This window comes from Bombus vosnesenskii, unplaced genomic scaffold (genome assembly GCF_011952255.1).
Source record: "Bombus vosnesenskii isolate JDL3184/JDL3185 unplaced genomic scaffold, Bvos_JDL3184-5_v1.1 scf7180000013308, whole genome shotgun sequence".
Lineage (NCBI taxonomy): Eukaryota > Metazoa > Arthropoda > Insecta > Hymenoptera > Apidae > Bombus > Bombus vosnesenskii.
Genome location: NW_022882957.1, coordinates 264,628 through 285,989, shown reverse-complemented (window position 1 = coordinate 285,989; position 21,362 = coordinate 264,628). Strand labels below are relative to the sequence as shown.

The window sequence follows — 21,362 nt, the reverse complement described above, 5'->3', positions numbered from 1 at the left end:
CCGTTCCGGGATCTTATTTACACAGAGACCACGCGGAGTGGCACGAAGCGAAGCCGAAGCGAAAAAGTACGCCGAGGAGGATGCCGCGATCGCGAAGGCCAAAGAGGAAGCAAGAAAGGCCGCAGCACTCGCGAAGAATCATCAAACGAATGGTACTTACGAGAGTCCGAAACCGAAGATTTCAATGCCTGATTGCATGCCGACACTGCCAGACTCTGCGGTGGTTACGCCATCGTCGAAAGGCCCGCGATTAGAGGGACAAAGAAATTTGCAAGACTCTACTTTCTCCATCAGCGGTAAGTACCCAATAGAGAAAAGAATTTGTTTCTTTTGAGGAAGAGAACCGGTACTGAAAAAGTTGTATGTTCGCAGAGGACGTCGAGGAAGCAAGAAGAGCTTGTATCCGCGTGAATAATCCACCCGGTGGTCGCAGTGCAGGAGGTTTTTGGTAATTTATGAAAGACAGAATCTAAAGGTCTGCTTTGCATATAGGGATCTTTCCTTACAGAGAAAATAGGAACGAAATCCTTCTCTCGTCATCTTTCTTTTATTCGTGCATACAAAAAGAGCCACTCCATTTTTCTTGTTTTTACGTGACTGTTCTCTATCAGCCCGCTTTCAGGTTCGCTATTCATTCAATTATTAACGATAAGTTTCGTTTTCAATTGATATACGTTCCCAATCGATTAAGGTCTGTTCCATCAAAGGAGGACTTGGATGCCACCGGTCAGTAGAGCGTACGTTCGTATTTTCATCTATCACACTATTTTTCGCTTCACTATCGCTTCATTGCCCGCTCTCTGTGTACCGTACGCTTCATTCTTTGACCTTGGAACGTTCACGCGTTTTCGTCACTCGCACTTATCTCGCATCGTCGACTTTACCCTTCGTGCAATAGATATATGTATCTGTTGAGTATCTAGCAGATTAAAGGTTTATTTTACCGTTCTTCTTGGACACTCTCTTTGAGTTCTGCAAACTCATCTCGTTTGTTTGTATAATATGTTGTTTTATTATATACTATAAGGAATAACGGAATTACGTACGGGTATCAATGTGGTTTAATTTTCATATGTATACTTTATATATTTATGTTTTTTCTACAGTGAAAGTATAAGTAAGAAGTTACTTACTGCTTTTCTAGATATTTTGAAAAACAAATAAAAAAGATGTAAAATTTTTTTAAAATGTACGTATTTCTGTTGATTCTAAGGTCAAGCTGATATGCAAATTATTTATTGCATAATTATATTACTCCAAAACAATATTCGCATCTGTAATGTAATATTTAAAGTCATTTTACATGATCGAAAATACCCTACATATTTGGTAAAACTTAATAATGACAGTCGATCATTAACGAACGATTATTGGTCACCGAACATAATTCGTACATTTCACTGTTGTTGAAATCAGTTGTTATTGTAACTTTGTTTCCGTATCGTCTAATAAGTTATATAACACCGGTATACATTGATCATCATCGGTTTCATCACTGATATCATACGATGACGTAAACATCATTATATGCTCGGTGTACATATTACAAAAAAAATGTTGTTTCGCTCTCATTTAATCGAGGTTCACTACTGGCATGCAACTGTTTTACGGGCATAATGTTAATATTATATATTTTATATGCTATCATTAACCGTAGAATCGAACACCGTACCATTAATTTTAAGTCAATCCTCGATTAAACAATAATTGTTTTGTTTCTCTATCACAGTCTAGCGTTACGTTTCGGTTAATTATATTGTTAATTGTAATGAGTGTAAATATTAAAGTAATCCTTAGTTTAACAATTCGAGGAACTTGAAAGATTGTTATTTTGCAAAGGATTAAGTAATCGTGTTATAAACTATATATGCGAAGTTACATTTGAATGTTCGTCAGATATTGATATGTAATTTAATTATCATATAAAAGGATGGAAGTCTGTAAGTTGGAACAAATGGTTGAGAAATGAAAAACGGGAAATCTTTTGAATAATTTTCACTATATTTTTACCATAGTTGTAGAATATTTGCGAGTTTAGAATAGTTCAAACGATAAAGTGATCTTGAAACTTACGATAATATTGAAACAAGTAACGTAATTAAATATTTGGCATTAGGAGTTTTTCCTGTTTCGATGATACAGAGTAGCATTTCTCTGCTTCAAAAATGTACAAACTTTTGAAAATTTACCAAGACGAAGAAAATTTCAGCGTTTAACAACGATAAGCTTGTAATAATATTATATTAACTGAAATACGCACAAATTCATAAATAGATCACGCAGACAAAGACGCTAAAGATCACAAATTAACAACATTGTGCCGGAAGGAAGACGTTAATGTGATGTATTTGACAAGAACGCACACTTGTTCGCTTACGATTGCTGTTACAAAATTTTACATGAAAAGATATATTTACAAAGTCACTTAGTACTATTTGATTTAATTAGTCGAGTCACATGTTGCGTGAAAAAAGAATGTTTTTTCAATACTTTAATAACATAAATCCTACATTCCGATTTTTAACACGTTGCAAGGATTACCCATTTCTTTTTTAAAGAAAACTCTGTCAATGAAATAATGTATCCAATGATACTTTTATTAAATCCTTAAGACACGTACGTCTACGAAAGTAAAGTTAACGATAATGATTTTAACAATAATAATAACATTAAGGGTAAATGATACTAAACAGTAATAATCGTCGCATAATAAATATTCATTACGTAATTATTATCGTATAAGGTGGATAAACTCGAAATTTTACGAGCGTAAGAGGCTTGTCTGAGCTACTCGTAAATGACCAAAATGTTTGGTACTATCGTAGCACTTACAGAAAACGCGAATAACGTTGTGACGCATTTTTAGGACGAGACTTAGATCGCATTTAAGAACAAGATGTCTGAGAGTTTTTCAACGTAGATTTTGTATCGAAATTTCAGGAACGTTTTTAAGAGTTTCTACATACACGCGTAGAGTCTGTGTAATAAGTTGTTAGGGATCACGGAAAGCAACATGCTTCGTTATATTTTGAAATAATTTATGGTAGTAATCTTATAGGCGATACGTTGCAATTATTTTACCGAAATAATTCTATTACGAAAACGTTTCCCTAGATCCATTGTTTTGTCTTCTAACGATAATTATATAGCTGGACGTATTTGATTATATAAGACTGCTTGGAGCTTGATTAACCAGAAAACGATTTCACTTTGTTCAACGTATCATACGATTTAATGAAAAGCGTTGTCTCCGTTTCTTTTTATAGCCTGTAGACTATTAACGTTCATTAAGTCTTAACACCGTTATTGTGCATGTTGCGTTCGTTCAGTAGCAATCATTTCTATTTCTTTGTAAAAAGTTTTACATTGACGCATTCGATAGGTGCATTACTGTATTCCATTTGCTAATATAAAAGTTTGTACGGGAATTTATTATTTAAATGACAAATATTGTGAGGGCTTTATAACAGATTTACCTTTATAAAAATATAATTATCAATGTGTTCACGTTGCGTGACCTCGAGTCGAGTATTCGAAAGAAGTGTATAGTTTATCGATATAATGAATGATACAGCTAGAGTACCTATTTATGTCTGTTACAATGTATGTGATCGCTTGAAATAAAGACTTGACATCAATATTGAACTGATGTTTCTAATTTTCTACTAATAACACTCGTCGTGGAAATATCACGTTGTTACTTGGAGAATGATGTTTCTTACGGATATTGACAAACATTGCCTGTTGTCATTAATGGTATATATGTATCAACGTATTGTAGAAAATGGAATAAAGAATCTCAGTTAAATATTTGATTTGTAAAAATGCCTAAGTACATATTTACCGGTGTATGTGATATTGCTCATAATTCATTTTGCTTCATAATTTCTTGATGTATGTGTGTGATTTTAAATACATACAATCGGAAGATATGTACAATTCTTATTGTATATTTCTATGGAGTATTTGGCGGTGAATGTTTCATTGTTCTTCAACTTTATGTCGAGCTTTCTCCAATATTTGTTTTAATTCTGACATCCGAGGATGCTTCTACAAATGTAAAAAAGTTAAATTGCCGCATTTAAAATCTGCAAGTTTTATTTTTGACATTTACTCACCTCGCTTTCAGTTCGTGCAGCTAAAATTTGACCATAGAGTTTGCTACCTTCTGCAATACCGCAATACTGTTCCAGTTGTCGTTTAGTTAAATCGAATACCTCCAAACCAGTCATATCTCTTAGCTGTTTACAAGTTCTGAAAAAATTAAGCATTTTTCAATTTCTTAAATTGTCAAATATTCAAATATTAAATTTTCTTATTAATTGCATTCTGGGCTTGCGTAAGGAAACATTCTTTGTACATGATAACTAATAACCCAACTGTATCATACTTTTCTGAAAATCCTTTGGCTGCCAGCCAATACTGTACTTCTCGAGGGGTGGAATATTTGTCCAAGGCAGGTTCGCGATTCATACTATCGTTATAATGCTCCTTCTTCTCACGGAATATCATTAATACTTGTCTCAGTTCCTGTTGCATTTCCTTCTCGGTTTTCTTTCCTTGAAAAGCAAACACACCAGGTATTAAACAGTTTTGTGCGTTGTAAAAATGTGTATATTACCGCTAATTGAATGATTACTCTTCAATGTAACAGACGACATGGTCGAAGTTGTCGAAGAAATGGATAACTCATTCTCTAGAGGAGGCGGTGGAGGTGGCGGTGGTACAAAAGGTGTTACCAATGTCGATGGTGTTGTTGGTGTTTCCGGCACAATTTCATCGTTCGCATACGGAGGTGGTGGGTGAATTTCAACCACTTGCGTCAATTCGTTGGACTTTGGTTTCTTATCTCTGATTTCCGGTCTATCGATAGGCGATTCCTTTTTATCATCATTAGTTTCATAATCAATGGCGAATGACACTTTATTGCTACCGATAGACTTCGTCTCTTCGCTAGATTCATCTGAAATTTAATTAGCACGCATAATACTATTAATAATCGATAAGATAAAATAATATTTAAATACTTAATTTCACAGACGTTAAAACGACTAAACCCACTTACCCCAACATTCCTGGAGCACAATATCACTAAACACTTTTTCAATGGACGATCACATTAAGAAGCACAGTTTAAGCAAACGCAACGGGGCCACAGTAAAGATACCGGCGTAAGACGTAATGAGAGAAAAGTAACAGATACGATACTTTGTTTCTCAACCAAATAAATACCATACTACTATCAACTAAGTGTTATACGCATAAAAACAAGTACTATCTGTAACCGAGTATATTTATTAATCAAGTGATGTACATAAATTACAGTGCAACAAAATATTGGACGGATCGTAATCCCCATTCCGTGGACACAAAACAAATTAAAAAGTTAAGAAAAAAAAAAAAAAAGAAAAGAAAAGATTTCACTCGTTCGAAGAGCGAATAGAAAATGTAGATTACGTGATCGTGCATCGTATTTTTAATTATTAATTGCAAAGTGTCCCTCGTGGAAGAATTTTCACGGTTCGTAGAGATTGCTCGCACGATGGTCGATCGTTGCTACACGATTAGAATAGTATCCTAAAGAGATTGAAGGTGCGAAGAAGAATTTCAAGATCTAATTTGCAAGTATCGTTGAACATGTTTCCCTCTGTGATATCGTTTCTCGCGTATAACATTTTTAGGTCGACTAGTTAACATCGTATCGTCGAGAACGGCTCTACCATTGATTTCTGCGTATAAATAATCTTTTCGCTCGAGAATAAATCGATAATTACGCATAATTGTCTCTATACCAGGATGTTACTACGAAACTTTAGGCCAATGAGAAAGCAACGTTCGTCGTTATACGCACACTTTGCTTCGCCTCTTTCACTTTCTCTTTAATCATTGCCACGCTGGAAGATTAATTTCAACGAACAAATTGCAAGAGCCAATGTCGAGCTACCGTACCAAGTTCGTGGCTATACATTTTTCGACCAATCGAGCGTCTGAACGTCGCGTGTGCAATTATTAGAGATAATGGAATATCAATGTATTAATCAACGAAGCAAATATCATTTTTTTTTTTTTTTTTAATGAATCTGGAAGAGTAGCTCGACTTTCGCAAGCGAGGAAGCTTAAAGTTCGACGCGAACAAACGATGCGATATTGTTGCGATTTCACAGTAACGATAACCGTGCTATTTAACATTCACAACATTCTCTACATTGTCTTTTCTTCGCATTCTTGTAAATATAAAAATTTCGAAATACGAAACATCGGATAAATATGCAAAATTTGTGAATGTGAAATTTGCTACGATGCTTAGTGTCGTCACCGCAATATCGCAACGATGCTCCGTTATCCATCTGTTTAAAACTATAATAGAGTATGATCAATGTGCAAAATCGCAACAACGTGTCGTACAGTTAGTCCGCGCCGAGCTCGAGATGTTTCTCGAAATATTATAAATCAGTAGCCGCAGAATTTCTCCGCATCCACGTTATAGAGGTATAGATAACAGAAAATAAGCTACGTTCTCTCCTCTCACTCTCTGATCGTACAGGTAATTTTGATCGTCATCATACGTAGAGCTCGGTTCGATCTTCCAGTCTTATCTTACGATTCGTAGGAGGGGAATGGCGAAAATCCAACGATTCTTCTGCCTCGGCGTTACCCTTCGCGTATTTGTACAAGCTTATTCACACTGATGCATACAGACACATGTGACGTCACGTACAAGCATCGAGAGAAAGATTTGTGTCGATGATTAAAGCCATTGATAAAGGAAGAAGTAAGTCAGAACATTGACGAATGTAAGTACACTTACTTGACGTCGCTTCGACTCGACGTGAGAAACAAGAGCAACGTTTTCTATTGTTCCAAGAGGAATTTTATCAACAGCTTTAATTTACGATTAGCTACATACAAGCTTTTGTTTTGTCATAGTGAAGCCGAATATCTAATAATAATGGACGGACACAGTGACTTCACCACGATCTCTTCAGCGGAGACGCACGAAAATTGCATTCGAAATTTTCACCAGTTCGACGCTAATCAATTTGGAAAACTTCTAACCAGTCCACTTGACTCGACGCCTTTACGTTACAACGTATTTTTTTTTTCTTTTTCTAACAATGAAACTATACATATTATCCTTTGTTCTGTTAAGTACGTGTATAATATTATATACTAAGATTTGGTTAGTCGATAAATATAAAAAATATGGTATCGTCCCTACGGTCACTATAAAAGAAAAAGGTACGGTATTAAAATAAGATCGAACACTTCTAATGGACTGTAGTAAAATGTCAGATGATGTTGAGATTTTGCTATACAACGAGATTTGTATAACGACGTCGGTTATGTTTTTAACAAACGTGGAAGATGAAAGTCGTGTGTAAGTTGCTTATAAAATATCGAATAATTTTGTTCGTGTATTATAAAATATGTTCCATCCTATTACATTCACTGCAATTCTATTTTTGATTGCAAACTTGTATTGTATTGTATCTGATAAAATCATCGTCTTATCTTAGGGCTTTAGGGGGGAGAAAGAAAAGAAGCAGCATTTGATGCATCGATATAAATTATAAAAGAAATTCTAGAAGAAAACTTTGGATAAGAGATCGAAGAAATTGAACGACAAAACCAACAAATACAATTTCTCCAGTTACCTTGTCCCTATTGCGATAACGATAGTTGATAATTCGACCTAGATATTGCTCACATATACCTCTTTATATATTTATATGATATATACAAATAGAAAAAAACACGGTATTGACAAAAAAAGAAAAAGATTGGAAACCATAGAACGCTTACAAGAACAGAACGTACAACTTGTACAGCAATTTAAGGCACAACATAAACGCTGTGGCGCTAATATATTCGTTGAATTATTGATCATTTCCAACATAGCATGCTTTATCTTGCGGCTGAAACTATCGAGAAATAAGCCTTCGATAGCTTGAACCACAGGAACCCAAGCCGTGAAAGTCTCAAGCACTTTAGCTGCATACTGCTTGGGTGGTCTAGCGTGGTAAGTCTTCTGATATCGACGACCACAACTTAAAGTTATCCTATTGATTCGATTTCTCTCCGATCCCTCAAGCAATGGACAAAATTACACGACTCTGAGTCACTAAATAGCTTAAAAGTACCGGAATTCACCTTTTTTCCCGAGTCTCTCTTTTCTCACCCAATCTGCGGGTGCAGGCGGTGGGATCGCGTGTGTTCGATGGGTGGCTTCTGGTCCTGGACTAGTGCTGGTCCTTTCGATTTCGGAATCCTGAAATTTAAAAGTAACTTTTATCGTAGAACGATATCTTGACTAAGATAATCGTGCAAATCTATTACTTATTGAATCTTGGTTAAGGTATTATATTATATATACATATGTTACTTGTTAATTTATATATAATTATCAGAAAGCAATTCTATGATAATTATAATGATCACGGGCAGTGACATAGTTTCGTAACGGTAATTATTCTTTCTGTAATCAAGCTTTCACAACCATTCCCGTGTAATTGCTTTTCTTTAAGGATATAGAAGCCAGAATGTCTCTCACCTCGTAATTATAGCCGTGCCCCTGTCGCGGGTATCGGCTCGTGTACAAAGGATTGTTGAAGACGTCGTTATCGTTAGAATGAGATGGATTGTGAGGCGTGACGATGGTGTGAGGCACGTGCGCGACCTGCCCTCTCGAATTCCTCGCCTTCCACCATTTCCTGCTATCGTCGAGGATCTCCAGGTATTCGCCTCTGACAACGGTCAACTCCTTATCATTGTTCGCCGTCCTCGGATAGGTAACCTGTACGATCTTCGCGTGTCTGGCTACCAGATCGTCTAACCAAGCTTCCTGAGCCCTTTCCATACCGGCGGCTCTCGGTGTTCTTTCGATCGAGTCCACGGATATATCGCTGTGCGCTCTCGTTTGATCGACTACTCTTTCTTCTCTACCATACAACTCCGAGGCAGTCCCGTAATTTCTATCAAAGTACTCGTTACCAGCACGCTCTTCTCTACTCTCGTACTCTAAGTAATCGCTGCTATAATGAGACTCGTCCACTTCTCGGTGGTTATAGTACGGATCGTTTTGTTGTTCAGGGAGCTCGTCCCTCTTTTGTTTGTCAGCGTTTAACAAGGAAGCCAGATGATCGTGGTCTCTATCCTCTGGTATCGGATACTCCGGGGACCAACCGTCCATAAATATAGGGTGATACGGGGGAACGTGACCTTTCCATTGATCGCGTGGTATTAACCACGTGTCGCCCAGTGAATGCCAAAGCTCTGTTTCTTTACTGGTGACACAATTGATCAATAAGTTAACCGCTTCCCTAGTCAATAACGGCGATACCACTTTGCTCGGTAAGTTCGGATCGTAATTAGTATCGTGAGACGCGTCCACGATCAAAGCCAGCGGCGTAAAGAGAAAGTGTACCAGTTCAGGAGCGTTAGGGTCGTGAATGTGAGCCTTCAGTTTGGCTAGCAAGTTGAACGACAGCTTAAACTTTTGGAATATATCGATAAATTCCATCTCCGGAGGTGGTTTCGCCCTCATTGTTAGCATCCCATCGCCCAGATTTCTCTTCTTCGACTTCCGATTGCGCCTTCGACGTTCCAACTCTTTGGAAGCAGCCGCTGCGTGTTGCAGACGCGCGATAAATTTCTCAATGTCGTCGAAACAATGGTTCAGAATGGTTACGTCGCGTTCGTATTTCTCAGAGGACGTCGAGGATACCTCGTCGTTGTTCTCCTCGCGAGATATATCGTTTTGACCGTCGGCTGTAACGCAGAATTAAATTACTCCATTTTTATATGCGTCTATACGCTTCATGAAATATTCAAGAAAGTAAGTAGACAAAAATAAGAAACAAGCAGAAGGAAGGAAAAAAGAAGGAGAAGAAACGAAAGAACCTACCATTGTTGGCGTTAAAGGCAGATACTTGTTCTCGGACGTTAACCCCGTTTAAGGGTGGTTCTGGCGGTGGTAAAGTAGGAGGCGGTGGTATACGACCTCTCGGTCCCCTTGGCGAACCACCGGGTACCAGTTTACCCATTTGTAGCATCTTTAGATCCTCGACGAGATCCTGTGCCGAGACGCTTTGACACTGGAATATATGCATTTCTGCCCGTTGACCGGAACCACTGTCATCCGCCACTGTGAAGACGAGAATGTTGTTATACATCTCCATAGGGTCCCTCGACGTGAACGCGGTCGGTTCCTGTATCAACGAGGCTGGGAATCGCTCCATGACGGCCTGCATACGAATTTATCAACGATGCATTAAGTGAAATTGCCTCGAGACTCGTAACGTAAAGTAATTTCACAAATGTTCCACTTCGTATTTGATCGTTCGCCTACGGTAACTACACAAGCTAGTTACTATACGGTTCTTTTCTCTTTTCACTGGAAAAATCAGTGGAGAATTTCTCTGTGTGTCTGAAGAGGAATCTTTACCCCCGTCTCGTTGTCCATGATCAGCACCCAGTTCCGTTCCAGACGGAGCTGCATCTTTTGACTCCAGATGCCGTTACTCTTCTCCAACTGCAAAAGTCGCCGCATACCGTCCGCTGGATAAACAATACCGGTTTCCTTCGTGACCGTGAACGTGGCCAAATGCTCCATCATGTACGTCGGCTCGGAACTGCTCACGCGGCCGCCCGATGTGCTCGATGGACCACTCGACCCTCCATCTGATGTATCATTGTTAATTCGTTTAATAACTGTTTCAATTATCATTCGAGTGCTTCGATTAATTTAATAACAAACTACTGCTATTTAACTGTGACAAACAAGAAACATATATATATATAGAACTTTAACGATCATTGTAAAACGATACACTGATGAGTAATATTGATGAGATTACCTATGCAAATTCATACTTTTGAAATGAAATGGAGAAGATGGAACCGAGATATACTCTGCCTATTAAATATTATAACAAGTACTATATTTCCTTATAAACAAATAAGTGCATGAAAATCCGCAATCTACTTGTTACAATAATTTGATCCTAGTTAAGTTTAACGATGGCAAGGAGAAGCAATCTAACATTATGTCACTATTACCTTTATTATAGGTGGAAGGACTGTGTCCACTGTTGTAGTACGGCATTGTGACCAGACAATCGTTTATCCTTTATCTGCAACAAACAACAAATATCCAAGTTGAAGAAATAGATACTCCAGCATTATTTTATAAATTTAACAAAGTGCTATTTCCTATTGAAAAATTGTTGTTTTATTTTATTCTAAATGATTTTCTTGTTAGAAAATTCACCGCATAATATAATGAGAATAACGATGTCACAGAAGTTTGTTAGGCGTACAGGTTTAATAACTTAATGATAGAGACGAGCGATACTCGCACGTCGCGTATCGTATCCGGCTACCGGGTCATGGGGACCATACTTGGCGGCACGAAAGCCTGCTTGTAACCAAAGTGAAATTCCAATGAGCCTAATTCGCTCGCCAGACATGTAGAGAATTCCTTTCGCGTGCCTTCCACTTATCGAACCTCAGCGTCCGGAGGTGAGATCCCGCGGACACAATGGGCCAATAAATATTATTCATCGACAAACACATTTGCAGAAACGAGTCTCCTCGCGAGTTGTGTGGCGCTAAGATGTACAGAAGGACGAAAATACCGCTGTGTACCCGAAAAGGAATTCCAGAATTCGAAAGACTCGGTAAATAAATAGAAAAAGATGCTTTAGTTTACTCAAGAAACTTTGATTTCTTTTAATCCCCTCTTTTATTATTTTTTTTTCATGTTCAATTTGGATATCGCAAGTGTTTTGCTTTCTGTTCATTAAGAAGCCATCCTGAATCACTTGGAATTTTCAGTTTATTCAAGAAACAAAATCAAATCCTTTTCATTTCTTCTTTTATCTTTCTCCTCGTACAGGACACTGTAGAAATATTGCGAGTTACAATATCTGCTTTGCTTTTCGTTCATTAAAAAGTTATTCTGAATCGCGTGCAATTTTCACATTACTTTTTCCTATTTCAGTTTTGTAGAATGTATCGTTGTCCGGTATGAATGGGTTTTGTAGTCATTCAAGTTTCCAGCTCTATTTGTATTCCTCGACAGGCGTTCCTAACATTCCATTACCGTCCTGTAATAGATACTATATTATCCTCCACCGATTTTTCAAACGCGCTTCTATCGTACAACCTTCGTTTCTCGTTAATATTTTCCAAATGGATGAAATATCAGGAAAAATTGGTCCCCTCTGTGAAATATATGAAATGATATATTCTCTATGTGGCACCAGGGCAAAGAGAGAAACTATGAAAACGGCTTGGTTTTTGCATAGTTATGCGCGAGGAATGTGAAATTCTGAATTTACTCCGAGAGAAACCTATTTGATTCGACGACGCTTTGTTAAACGAGTGTAAACGTCTCACGTCCATACGGGCGCAAACAGACGGTCTCAGCCAGGTGCTGGATAAAAGCTGTCGATGCGGGCTTGGCGGGCTATTTCGTTCGTAAAGGTCGTAAATTTGCAACGAGACGCGTCTACTTTTCAACAAAACGTCGTTCAAAGGGATTCGCATAACAACGTCGAATAATACAATATTTTCTTCGCTCATCGAACAGTCGGTCTAAAATAGGACAATGCCTGATAAAGGTGAATTGAAAAATAACGAGAAGATTTAATCGCCAAAGGACGTGAATGGTGTCTGGATAGAGGCCCTACGGATCCTTCGGTTGCATACAATTCCTCGCTTGTCTTCTCGTATGCGGAGAAGGCGCTTGTTTTGGACCGGATGATTTATTCGAGGTAATCAGTAAGGACACTGAATTCTACAGATGCCTAGATCCCTAGACTAATACGTGATCGTGATTTATTGCTGTTTTCCACTGTTACCTATATTTATCTGTATCTTTAAGCCTCCTTAGATACTGAAATAATGTACCAAAGATAGGTAAGTCTACGATAGGAAATTACTAGAATGAACATATTAGGCGCGTGAATTAATTCAGTGTCTTTTTAAACGATATTCGTATAAAATTAATCAGCAAATAGCATCCATTATGTAATTCATTTGAAGTTATGTAAACAGAAATAACATCTGTTTAAAGCTACCATATAACAGATAACGAAATAATTCAATTTCATTTAGTAGAAATGGATTTATAAAGCCACTGAAAATTAATATCTTCAAACGAAAGTATTTATAAAATGGATAAATATTCCCTTGCAAAAGAGAACTCAAAAAAATAAGCTAACTGTATCTGAAAATAAGTCCAATTGAAAAATGAAATGTGCAGTTTCTCTTTGAACAGATTTCCAAAAACAGCAGTGGCCAAGCTGCTTTTAATCTACACATTTAACCAGATTTCCACGCTGGATCGTAACTAACAGTCATTTTCAAATGTTAAAACCAGTGAAGGAGGGATACTTGGATCGACAAGCGGCGATTGGTCGCGTTGTATATGTATCGAACGTATTTAAGAACAAGCGCGGTACGATCCCGGTCTTTCCGGTTTTTCTCTCTCCAGACGCAATGAAACTACGGTAAAAGCGGCGAGAACGTAATTAATATTCGAAATCTGAAACGTGGAAACGACGCTGGTTCCTGCCGGTGGATAAACGTTCGTCCGTTCGGTGAATGCTTTCACTATGCGTACCTACTGCTGGGATTAGGCATGCTGGGAATCCACATAACGGAGAAGGCATTGTTACACGTTCGTATCAACTGTAACGATGCTGTTTCTAATCCCTAGAAATCAAGAATCTAGTCTTTAATAACATATTAAAAAAAAAAAAAACAAAAAGAAAAAGAAACCAACTTTTCCTCCTCATTTTGTTTCGTTCCGTTCCGTATCGTAATTCTTTCTAATTCAAACCGCCCACTGGTTTCTTACTTAGCGTAATTTAAACGTTCCTCCATATCATTAAGGCCTAAACGGATATATAACATTTTAATATATGCGAAATTCTCGCGATTTAATCAGGAAGCCGGAAAACGAGTTCGAAACGTGGCCAGTTTGAGAACGAGGGCGTTTTATTTCGCGGCCCAATTTCGCTTCAAACGTATATCATTTTACGTGTCGATGGATTTGGGTCGTAGAACTATATCGCGATCGGTTAATGGCGTTGCGTAACGCCAGACGAGATACGTGACTCGATAAAAATCGATTGTATCATCGACGGTGGGAACGTTCGTTTGGTTTCCTCAAGATCGAGAGCCTTGTTATAACCCTCTCTCTCTTGTACGTCTCTTCTTTATACTCCATCTTCGTTCCTCCCTTTTCCCGCGCCAGATTCATATATCTTTTTTCGCGCATGAACGAACTGACGGATCTGGTAAATAGAGTGTCTAAATAAGTTCCTAACTATCTTTGTTAGAAACGCAAAACAATCTTCTCGCGCGCGATTGTTACCATCATGATGAGTATACGTATATGAATAATAAGCTTGGTAAGGCGCAAGGTGATCCAATATATCGACGATTCGTGTTGATTATAGGTTAGGTTTAGAGCCCCGGAGCACGGGAACGATGGAGTAATTCGTTCCCTGGTCGAAGTCGTAACCGCGGTGTAGAGGTGTCGTAACAGCGACTTAATAACAGCTACGTTGAAAAGGGAAGGGAAAAGGAAGGAAGGTGAGTGTGGGCTTCGTTTATATGCCTCAGAATCGAAGTCGTGTACACGGTGATGAACAAAAGTATTGCCACAGACCAGATTTTTCTATAAAATACTGTATAAATCTGTAAAACAGAGAATTTTTAATGTAATATAATTTCCCAGTCTGAGGTTTAAGCAACTATACAATAAAAATAAGTAATGAAAGTCACATAATGGATTGTTCGCAATGGAGCAATATTTCAATTCTAAAATTGTTTTGTAATCGATACATAATCAAAAGAATAATAATCTGGAAGCAACAAAGGAATTGTAATCAAAACAGAAACCTCGTTATAACAGCATCTGGGATAAAGATTTTTCACAACCGTTTTAAGAATCGAAATCGATATCATAACTGGTTACAACTCTTAAAAATTATACATTGCAAAAAATTAAATGGAGAATCATATTTTTTACATATTTACATAGAATTTCAAAAGAAACGCTAATCTGTGATAATACTTTCATTCGTCACCGAATATCGATACATTTCGAGATTATGAGCTAAATTCATTAGTGACGCTCTGAATTCTAGATTTTTATCAGTTCTAACTTAAATTCGCTACTCTATATTTAACCGCGAGGGACATTCTAACGCTCTTTACAAAGCTCTTGAGAATTCATCGTGGTACTAAAACGAAGATAAATAAAATATAGGAACATACAATCGATATAAAATAATCTGAGGAACTATGCGGTAAAAAGTGGAATAAAAGCATTATCTATCGGAAACGTGGATTAGCGCCCTACATAAAATACATAGTCACTAAAATACTATATGTATGTATGTTATTTCATACTTTTATGAATATAGCTAAAGAAATGAGTTCTAAATAGAAATTTCATTTACTGATATAGAGTTTCACCTATCAAAGACTGTAATAAGTGCTTCATTTTGGATATTTTATATATCTTTGCATATTAAGTATATTCATCATATAAAATGCATAAATAATACAATCTAATAATCATGTAGTAATGTGTAAATATTGAAAGCTTTAAAAACGCATAAAGCGTATAGATGCAATGTTTCAGAAAATATATCTAACGTCAATTTTTGATTTCAGTGTACTAGATAGGTTAGACTCCTAGACCATGAGCCCTCGAGCGTTGAAGCTAGCTGTCCGCTATTAAGGGCATAGAGGGCGCCAAAACATTGTATCGCCCGCGGCGCAAACTCTTGCTACATCATCTCATTAACACGGAAGAATTTAAGAAACGACGATGAATATTTACTTTCATTTTTTAAAAGTACCACACAGTAACAAGTCATTGTTCCTCTGTAATAAAAATGGCCGGTCGATAAAGCACTAATAATCGATGTAGGAGTCAAGTATTCACGGATCGAAGTGCAGTAGAAAGTGAAGTATTCCATCTACGATTCACACTCCGTTAACGATCGTTTGTCACGATCGAAGATAAAGACGGTAAGATTCCTACGGCGTTGGTTCCAATGAGAATCGCAGTCAATCGTATCCAATGAGAATTGATGGAAATGGAAACCCTTATCACGAGATGTCACCATCCCCTGCTAAGGTTTAAATTATGTAAATTCCCGGGAGTATCGGTCGTGGCCGATTGAATACGCAAAAAGAACACCGATCGAAGTACATATTCTTTTGGAATTCGATTATGTGTCAACACGATCGAAATATGTACGAACAGGAACATAAGAAAAGATAAAAGGAGCGTATTATAAGGCTTGGATGTCTACGATCTTGCGACAAGTATACAAGTATAATTGCTTATGGATGCGGACACGCCCTGAGAGAAAAATTCATCCGGGGAATGCGCTGAAGTAACCACGTCCTTGACCGTACTTGACGGAAACGGCATTCAACCTTCTGATGCCTTCTTCTCCGTCGTCCAAGATGGAATTCTACCGCGAGGCGGTTGTATTCCAGCTGAACACCGTGTTTGGAACTTTTATTTGATGACTACCTAAAGAAAATATCAGAAAGAAAATCGGGGAAGAACGTTGGAAGTTGTTAATTCCAAAAGTAGTGGAATTATTATTTCTTTTAAAACACTAATAACGCACTGTTCGAAAATAAGAATTCTGGTTTTTATATTTCAAAATGACCTGAATATTTACGAAAGATAAGAAAACGATTGCCTATTTTAATACCATGCCGTCGAGTATCTAATCTATAAAATAGTTTTCAAGGATACTAGATATCCTAATAAATGATAAAATGATTTAAGCGCCAAGTTACACAGATCATATGTATTTATTTCATCTTTCCAGATTTTCATTGCAAGACTAAGAATCACCTTTGTAAATTTCCATGCTTCCTACAAAGTATAGAAGCAACACAGTTACATACGTGTAATGCAGGTAAATTACTCAAGAATATTATCCGCCTGACTTGGAAATGAGCATGCAGGATGGAACCTGATTCGCAGTGCGAAGTCTAAATGACACGGGAGAGAAACGGGAAATCTGACATTCTCGTTTTCTTCTCGCACAAGCTAGCACCTCGTTAACTGACCAAGATTTTGTTTCATTAACTGGCTATCGCCATCCTCGCCGATTAGGATACAAAAAGATTGGAATAGAAATAAAAAAAGCTTGGTTCTATAAAAAATTACGCAAAGTTAATTTACAAGGGCCGTATAATCATGGTACCGCGTGATTAATTTAAAAAATGGAGGAGGAATTTGACATTTTTAAAAGATTTATTTCGTCTGGATCAAAAATTTTGTGCTTTCCACCTGGAGGCTTTCCTTCCTCTTCTTTTCGCGACAACGTAACGCAACATGCTCGTTAGATTGGGGTTCGAGTGCGCGAGAAAGGGGAGGAATTTATGCCGTCGTTAACGTAACGTTCCTTGGTGCAAGGTGGTTTACAAGCAACATCGTAAAATCCGCGTCTTCTCGATTTATCATAGCACGAGCAACAAACTGCTCGCATTCCCTTCATTCGCCAGTGCGTGGAATATCTCGTGGCGAAGGTTATTCACCCTTCTCGAGGGACTAAAATCACTCTAGATCCTCCGAGATAATGAGGTATATCGAATTGGTAATAAACAGTGGAAAAGGAGTATCTCGAGAGAATTTTTTCAATACATTTCCTTTACATTCTTTGCTATAATAATTTAGTATTTTATTATCCTCCAGTTTTTTTTATTAGTTTCTTGTCGATTTATCAAAAAATAATTTTAAACATATAATGTCAGTTGACCATTTTATCTGATTAATTGTCGAAGATATATTTCTAAGAAATTTCGAGTATTTCTATTCTTCTAATGTAAGTAAGATACAAGTACCAGACATGTTTGCTTATTTTACATACGTAGTATTAGTATATTTTACTCGTGTAACACTTGTTTACTTTACATACACAATACCAGAGAGTCACTTTATGAAGTCAGTTTTAAAACTGTTGAGTATGATGAAACCAAATAAAGAATCAATTAAAGTTTTTGAACGAAGGAGAAATAATATAAAATATAAAATAGATAGAATCTAAGATAGATACTATAAAATATATACAATATAAAGGGACTAAACCATCGCTTTAGAACTTTTTACTAGGCTAATACGAGCATCATCCGGAATACATATTAAGAGAAGGCACAAAACACTCTATTAGATAGTGAAGTATCCAGTATCTTAAAAGCTCTGACAAGGATTTTCAAAGGCACATTCGATACAACTATTACTATTGTGCATTAACACTTAAGGTCTCAACAATCAAGTCTCATACTAAGGTAAGATACCTGCTACACAACCTATAAAACCAGATCAAATTAGATCGACTTAATAAAACCGTACTCTTTAATAGCAATACTTTTAATAGAGACAATTACCACTTCTATTTCAACCATAGATTCAGCGATAGATTACCGAAGAAACAAACTAGAAACTATTAACGATGGACCATATTAATTACCTAAAATGCAATACGTAGATGAAAGTCGATACTCTGGATTCTGTTGCACAATAATTTATCAGCTAATATGTTAATGAATTGACAATTACAAGCTGCAAGTTAAACTTCTTTTTCGCAACTTTGCATTTATATTGATCTTTATGCACATATGGGATAGTAGAATGCACATAATATATAAAGATACGTATATACAAATATCCAAAGTGGATAAAACAATTCTGAGATATAATAAAAAAATAAATTTGCAGAAATATCCACTAGTTTACTGATAACGTGTAACTTGTGATTTGTGATATCTCATTAATAATATTAAGTCAATTGTGCAAGACTTGGTACCAGTCGAGGGCCAAAACTTTCAAGAAAATAACAATTTGTGGAGGTACGACACGTAAATGCCTGTTGAAAGTAAACATATCGCGGACATACGGCGGTATGAGCACTGAAAAAGTGGAAAGAAAGTTGCCAATGCGCCTCGCATACCTACTGATCTGCCGGTTGCGAACAAGTTTCGCAGTGAATGGACCGAGCGAATGAACTTTTCACTCACTTGCATCCATGGTCGGGATTAATCTCGATTAATCGAAACATCTTGATTAACTCAGTGATACCTGGTCGATAAATAAGTATTTTCGTCGCTTCTATCGCGAACAGATTATGTACTTCCGTGAACCATTGCTTTGTCACAGTGGTGCCGATTCGTCAATGATACATACGCGTTATCGAGATTTTAGGATAATTTTCGAACATTTTACTGCGGCTTTCTAAATCGAACGCAATTAATGCTTATCGATATTACAATGGGTAATAACATTATTTTCAAAACATGCTCGATGTTCCGGCGTTCCTTGAATTCGTCGGGCAACGTCATGCAAAAGTCGCTACTTTATATTTGTTCGTGTGTATTTCGTAACTGAAGAATGAAATTATTCGTAAACGATCATATACAAGTCACGCACAAAAAGTAGAAATTAAATTTGTTTTACGGAGATGTCATCGATTATCAAATTGTGCATATTTATACAAATTCATATTGTTAGGAATATAGATCAACAATAGTTTTACATAGTAAGTATTACAAAGTTATCTCATACAGTGGCTACGAAAAGTATTGACTTCGAGACATTTATGTATAACTAGTATTATTTATGCTTGATATGTGTGGTAAACGCGTGAGTGGCAAAAACTATATGAATCCATCCCCTTTTTTCTCAGGGTATCGAAGGTCGTTCGATGCAATATCGATGCACGCGGAGTACGATAAATATTTGCAATTTATGTCAAGACGGTCATAATCAGTATACGTAGGTATTTCGTAGGCGTGAATTACAGGTGATTGCCGTGCAGTCACAGTTTACCATAGACATCTTCGATGCTTTGAGCGTGTCGTTAAGGGATTAGAATAATCTGGACGTTTCATTGGAATTTTATGTTCTTTTTCGCATATTTCTGTATATATTTAATTATTTATAGTTACACCAATTATGTTTCATCTTTATTATACCTTATAAAGGAGAAGAGAATGTAAATTACGTATTCACGTTGTTAGCGGATAAAAGATAAGTACCGTAAAAACTTACGAAATAACCCGTGTAATTGCATTTGTACATCAACTATCCAGCCAATAAGAAATTTTAGGAATTTTCGCAAGACATGCGATTTAACATGAACACAATCTTATTAAGAACGATAGTATTCAAAATTCGAAAACATTAACAAGTCTAACGAAAATGTCTCCTTATAAAACGGTGAAAAAATGTTTGCTATTCTTTCATTTTTATAATCCCATTATTTACACTTTTTAACAAAAACGCAGGATATATTATTTTATCAAAAATATACAAAAAATGTTAGTGAAAAAAATAAGAAAGAAATGAAGTTCCAAAACAATGAATCATTGCGATTCATCGTTAACGCAATGCTGATAACGCGACAAAAATGTTCACTACTATTTACCATTACATACAATGCATACTTATATATATAAAAATTATGCACAGAGAATCAAAATCTTATTACTCTATAATGTTTGCATAGTTAACATCGCGAGAAAATCGTACGCTATATTTTTATGATGACTTCAAAGTGTCATTTGCATAAAAATTTTTTCGGAGCACGATAATCGGGACGCAAGATGAACTCGTCGTCTCGTGGCTTTGCATTGTTTACCGTACGATTGTGTTACGTTTCGATTTCCGATCGAGTATTCGATGGAAATAAAATTGCATCGAATCTTTCCCCGTAAGTGCGTATTACCGAGTACATCGACCGCACATCTTTCTCATAAAGGAGGAAAGATAATAAAGTACATCCGGTTAAAATACAAACATGTGTCAATTAATGGAATTCGATTGCATGTTGTCGCGATAGTAGGATTTTTCTTATTGAAGTCCGTTACCGTGACCAGGCACGAAGTATGTATATATAGATATATATGGTCGACTGCTGATTATCATCGGAGACGTAGAGCAACAGGTGTGACCACGACAGACGATTCTTCGCGGGGAGAAATCCACGTCGGTGTACTCGGTACAATGACTCCACTCAAGAAATCATTTCCATAAATACCTTGACAGCAGCGTTTCACCGAGTCTGCTGAATTCCTCTATTCCGCAATTTGGGATCCGTACGGAACAACTCGGTAAAAAAAAAATCACAGCTCGCGCGACGTAAATGCGTACAAAAAACTGTTTCACACCGGTCTCTTACTTACCTATTTACAAAATGTTCACAATATGCACACACTAAAAGAGAAAAAAAGAAAGAGAAAAGAGAAGGAGGAGAAGCTTTTGGCAGAGAGCTACGTGCCGAACATGCTCGACTGGAAATACCTGAACGACTACC

At 36.9% G+C, this 21,362-nt stretch overlaps 2 protein-coding genes and 1 long non-coding RNA gene across 11 annotated transcripts in view; 2 read left to right on the top strand and 1 right to left on the bottom strand.

Moving 5' to 3' along the window:
* LOC117234685 (dihydropyrimidinase) overlaps nt 1–5,337 on the top strand; it is a 22,731-nt gene extending 17,394 nt beyond the window's left edge. For 4 of the 6 annotated variants that reach the window (XM_033496145.1, XM_033496150.1, XM_033496144.1 and 1 more), the window contains 3 exons: nt 26–296; nt 373–448; nt 692–1,003. In XM_033496145.1, coding sequence (XP_033352036.1) covers nt 26–296; nt 373–448; nt 692–734 — 390 coding nt within the window. In that variant the 3' untranslated portion in view covers nt 735–1,003. Of the gene's footprint in view, nt 1–25; nt 297–372; nt 1,004–5,039 lie in introns of those variants that run through there. The other 2 variants (XM_033496147.1, XM_033496146.1) reach the window with 2 other exon arrangements.
* Nucleotides 2,210–21,362, bottom strand: LOC117234682 (epidermal growth factor receptor kinase substrate 8-like). Of its 4 annotated transcripts, XM_033496137.1 has the most exons (11): nt 21,232–21,362; nt 21,087–21,155; nt 11,059–11,132; nt 10,445–10,680; nt 9,905–10,244; nt 8,552–9,768; nt 8,152–8,269; nt 4,622–4,963; nt 4,391–4,559; nt 4,119–4,254; nt 3,982–4,050 (listed from the first exon to the last, which is right to left on the bottom strand). In XM_033496137.1, the coding sequence occupies exons 3-11, from the start codon at nt 11,102–11,104 to the stop codon at nt 3,982–3,984; spliced, it is 2,673 nt and encodes an 890-aa protein (XP_033352028.1). In that variant the 5' UTR covers nt 11,105–11,132; nt 21,087–21,155; nt 21,232–21,362. The 4 variants fall into 4 exon arrangements, with proteins under 4 accessions (XP_033352027.1, XP_033352030.1, XP_033352028.1 ...); XM_033496136.1 differs by lacking the exon at nt 21,087–21,155 and having other exon boundaries at nt 2,210–4,050; XM_033496139.1 differs by lacking the exon at nt 21,087–21,155 and having other exon boundaries at nt 2,210–4,050; nt 4,640–4,963.
* On the top strand, nt 13,996–17,676 carry LOC117234690. The gene is made up of 3 exons (XR_004493561.1): nt 13,996–14,604; nt 15,162–15,406; nt 15,694–17,676. It is a non-coding gene; the product is annotated as an uncharacterized LOC117234690 (long non-coding RNA).

Excerpts from the sequence above, each read along its gene's own strand:
- LOC117234682 (XM_033496136.1), bottom strand. The coding sequence starts at position 11,104 with ATGCCGTACTACAACAGTGGACACAGTCCTTCCACCTATAATAAAG. Across the intron at positions 10,681-11,058 it reads TCCTTCCACCTATAATAAAG|ATGGAGGGTCGAGTGGTCCA; the intron begins GTAATAGTGACA and ends ATGATACATCAG. Across the intron at positions 4,964-8,151 it reads AGAGAGACTCGGGAAAAAAG|ATGAATCTAGCGAAGAGACG; the intron begins GTGAATTCCGGT and ends ATTAAATTTCAG.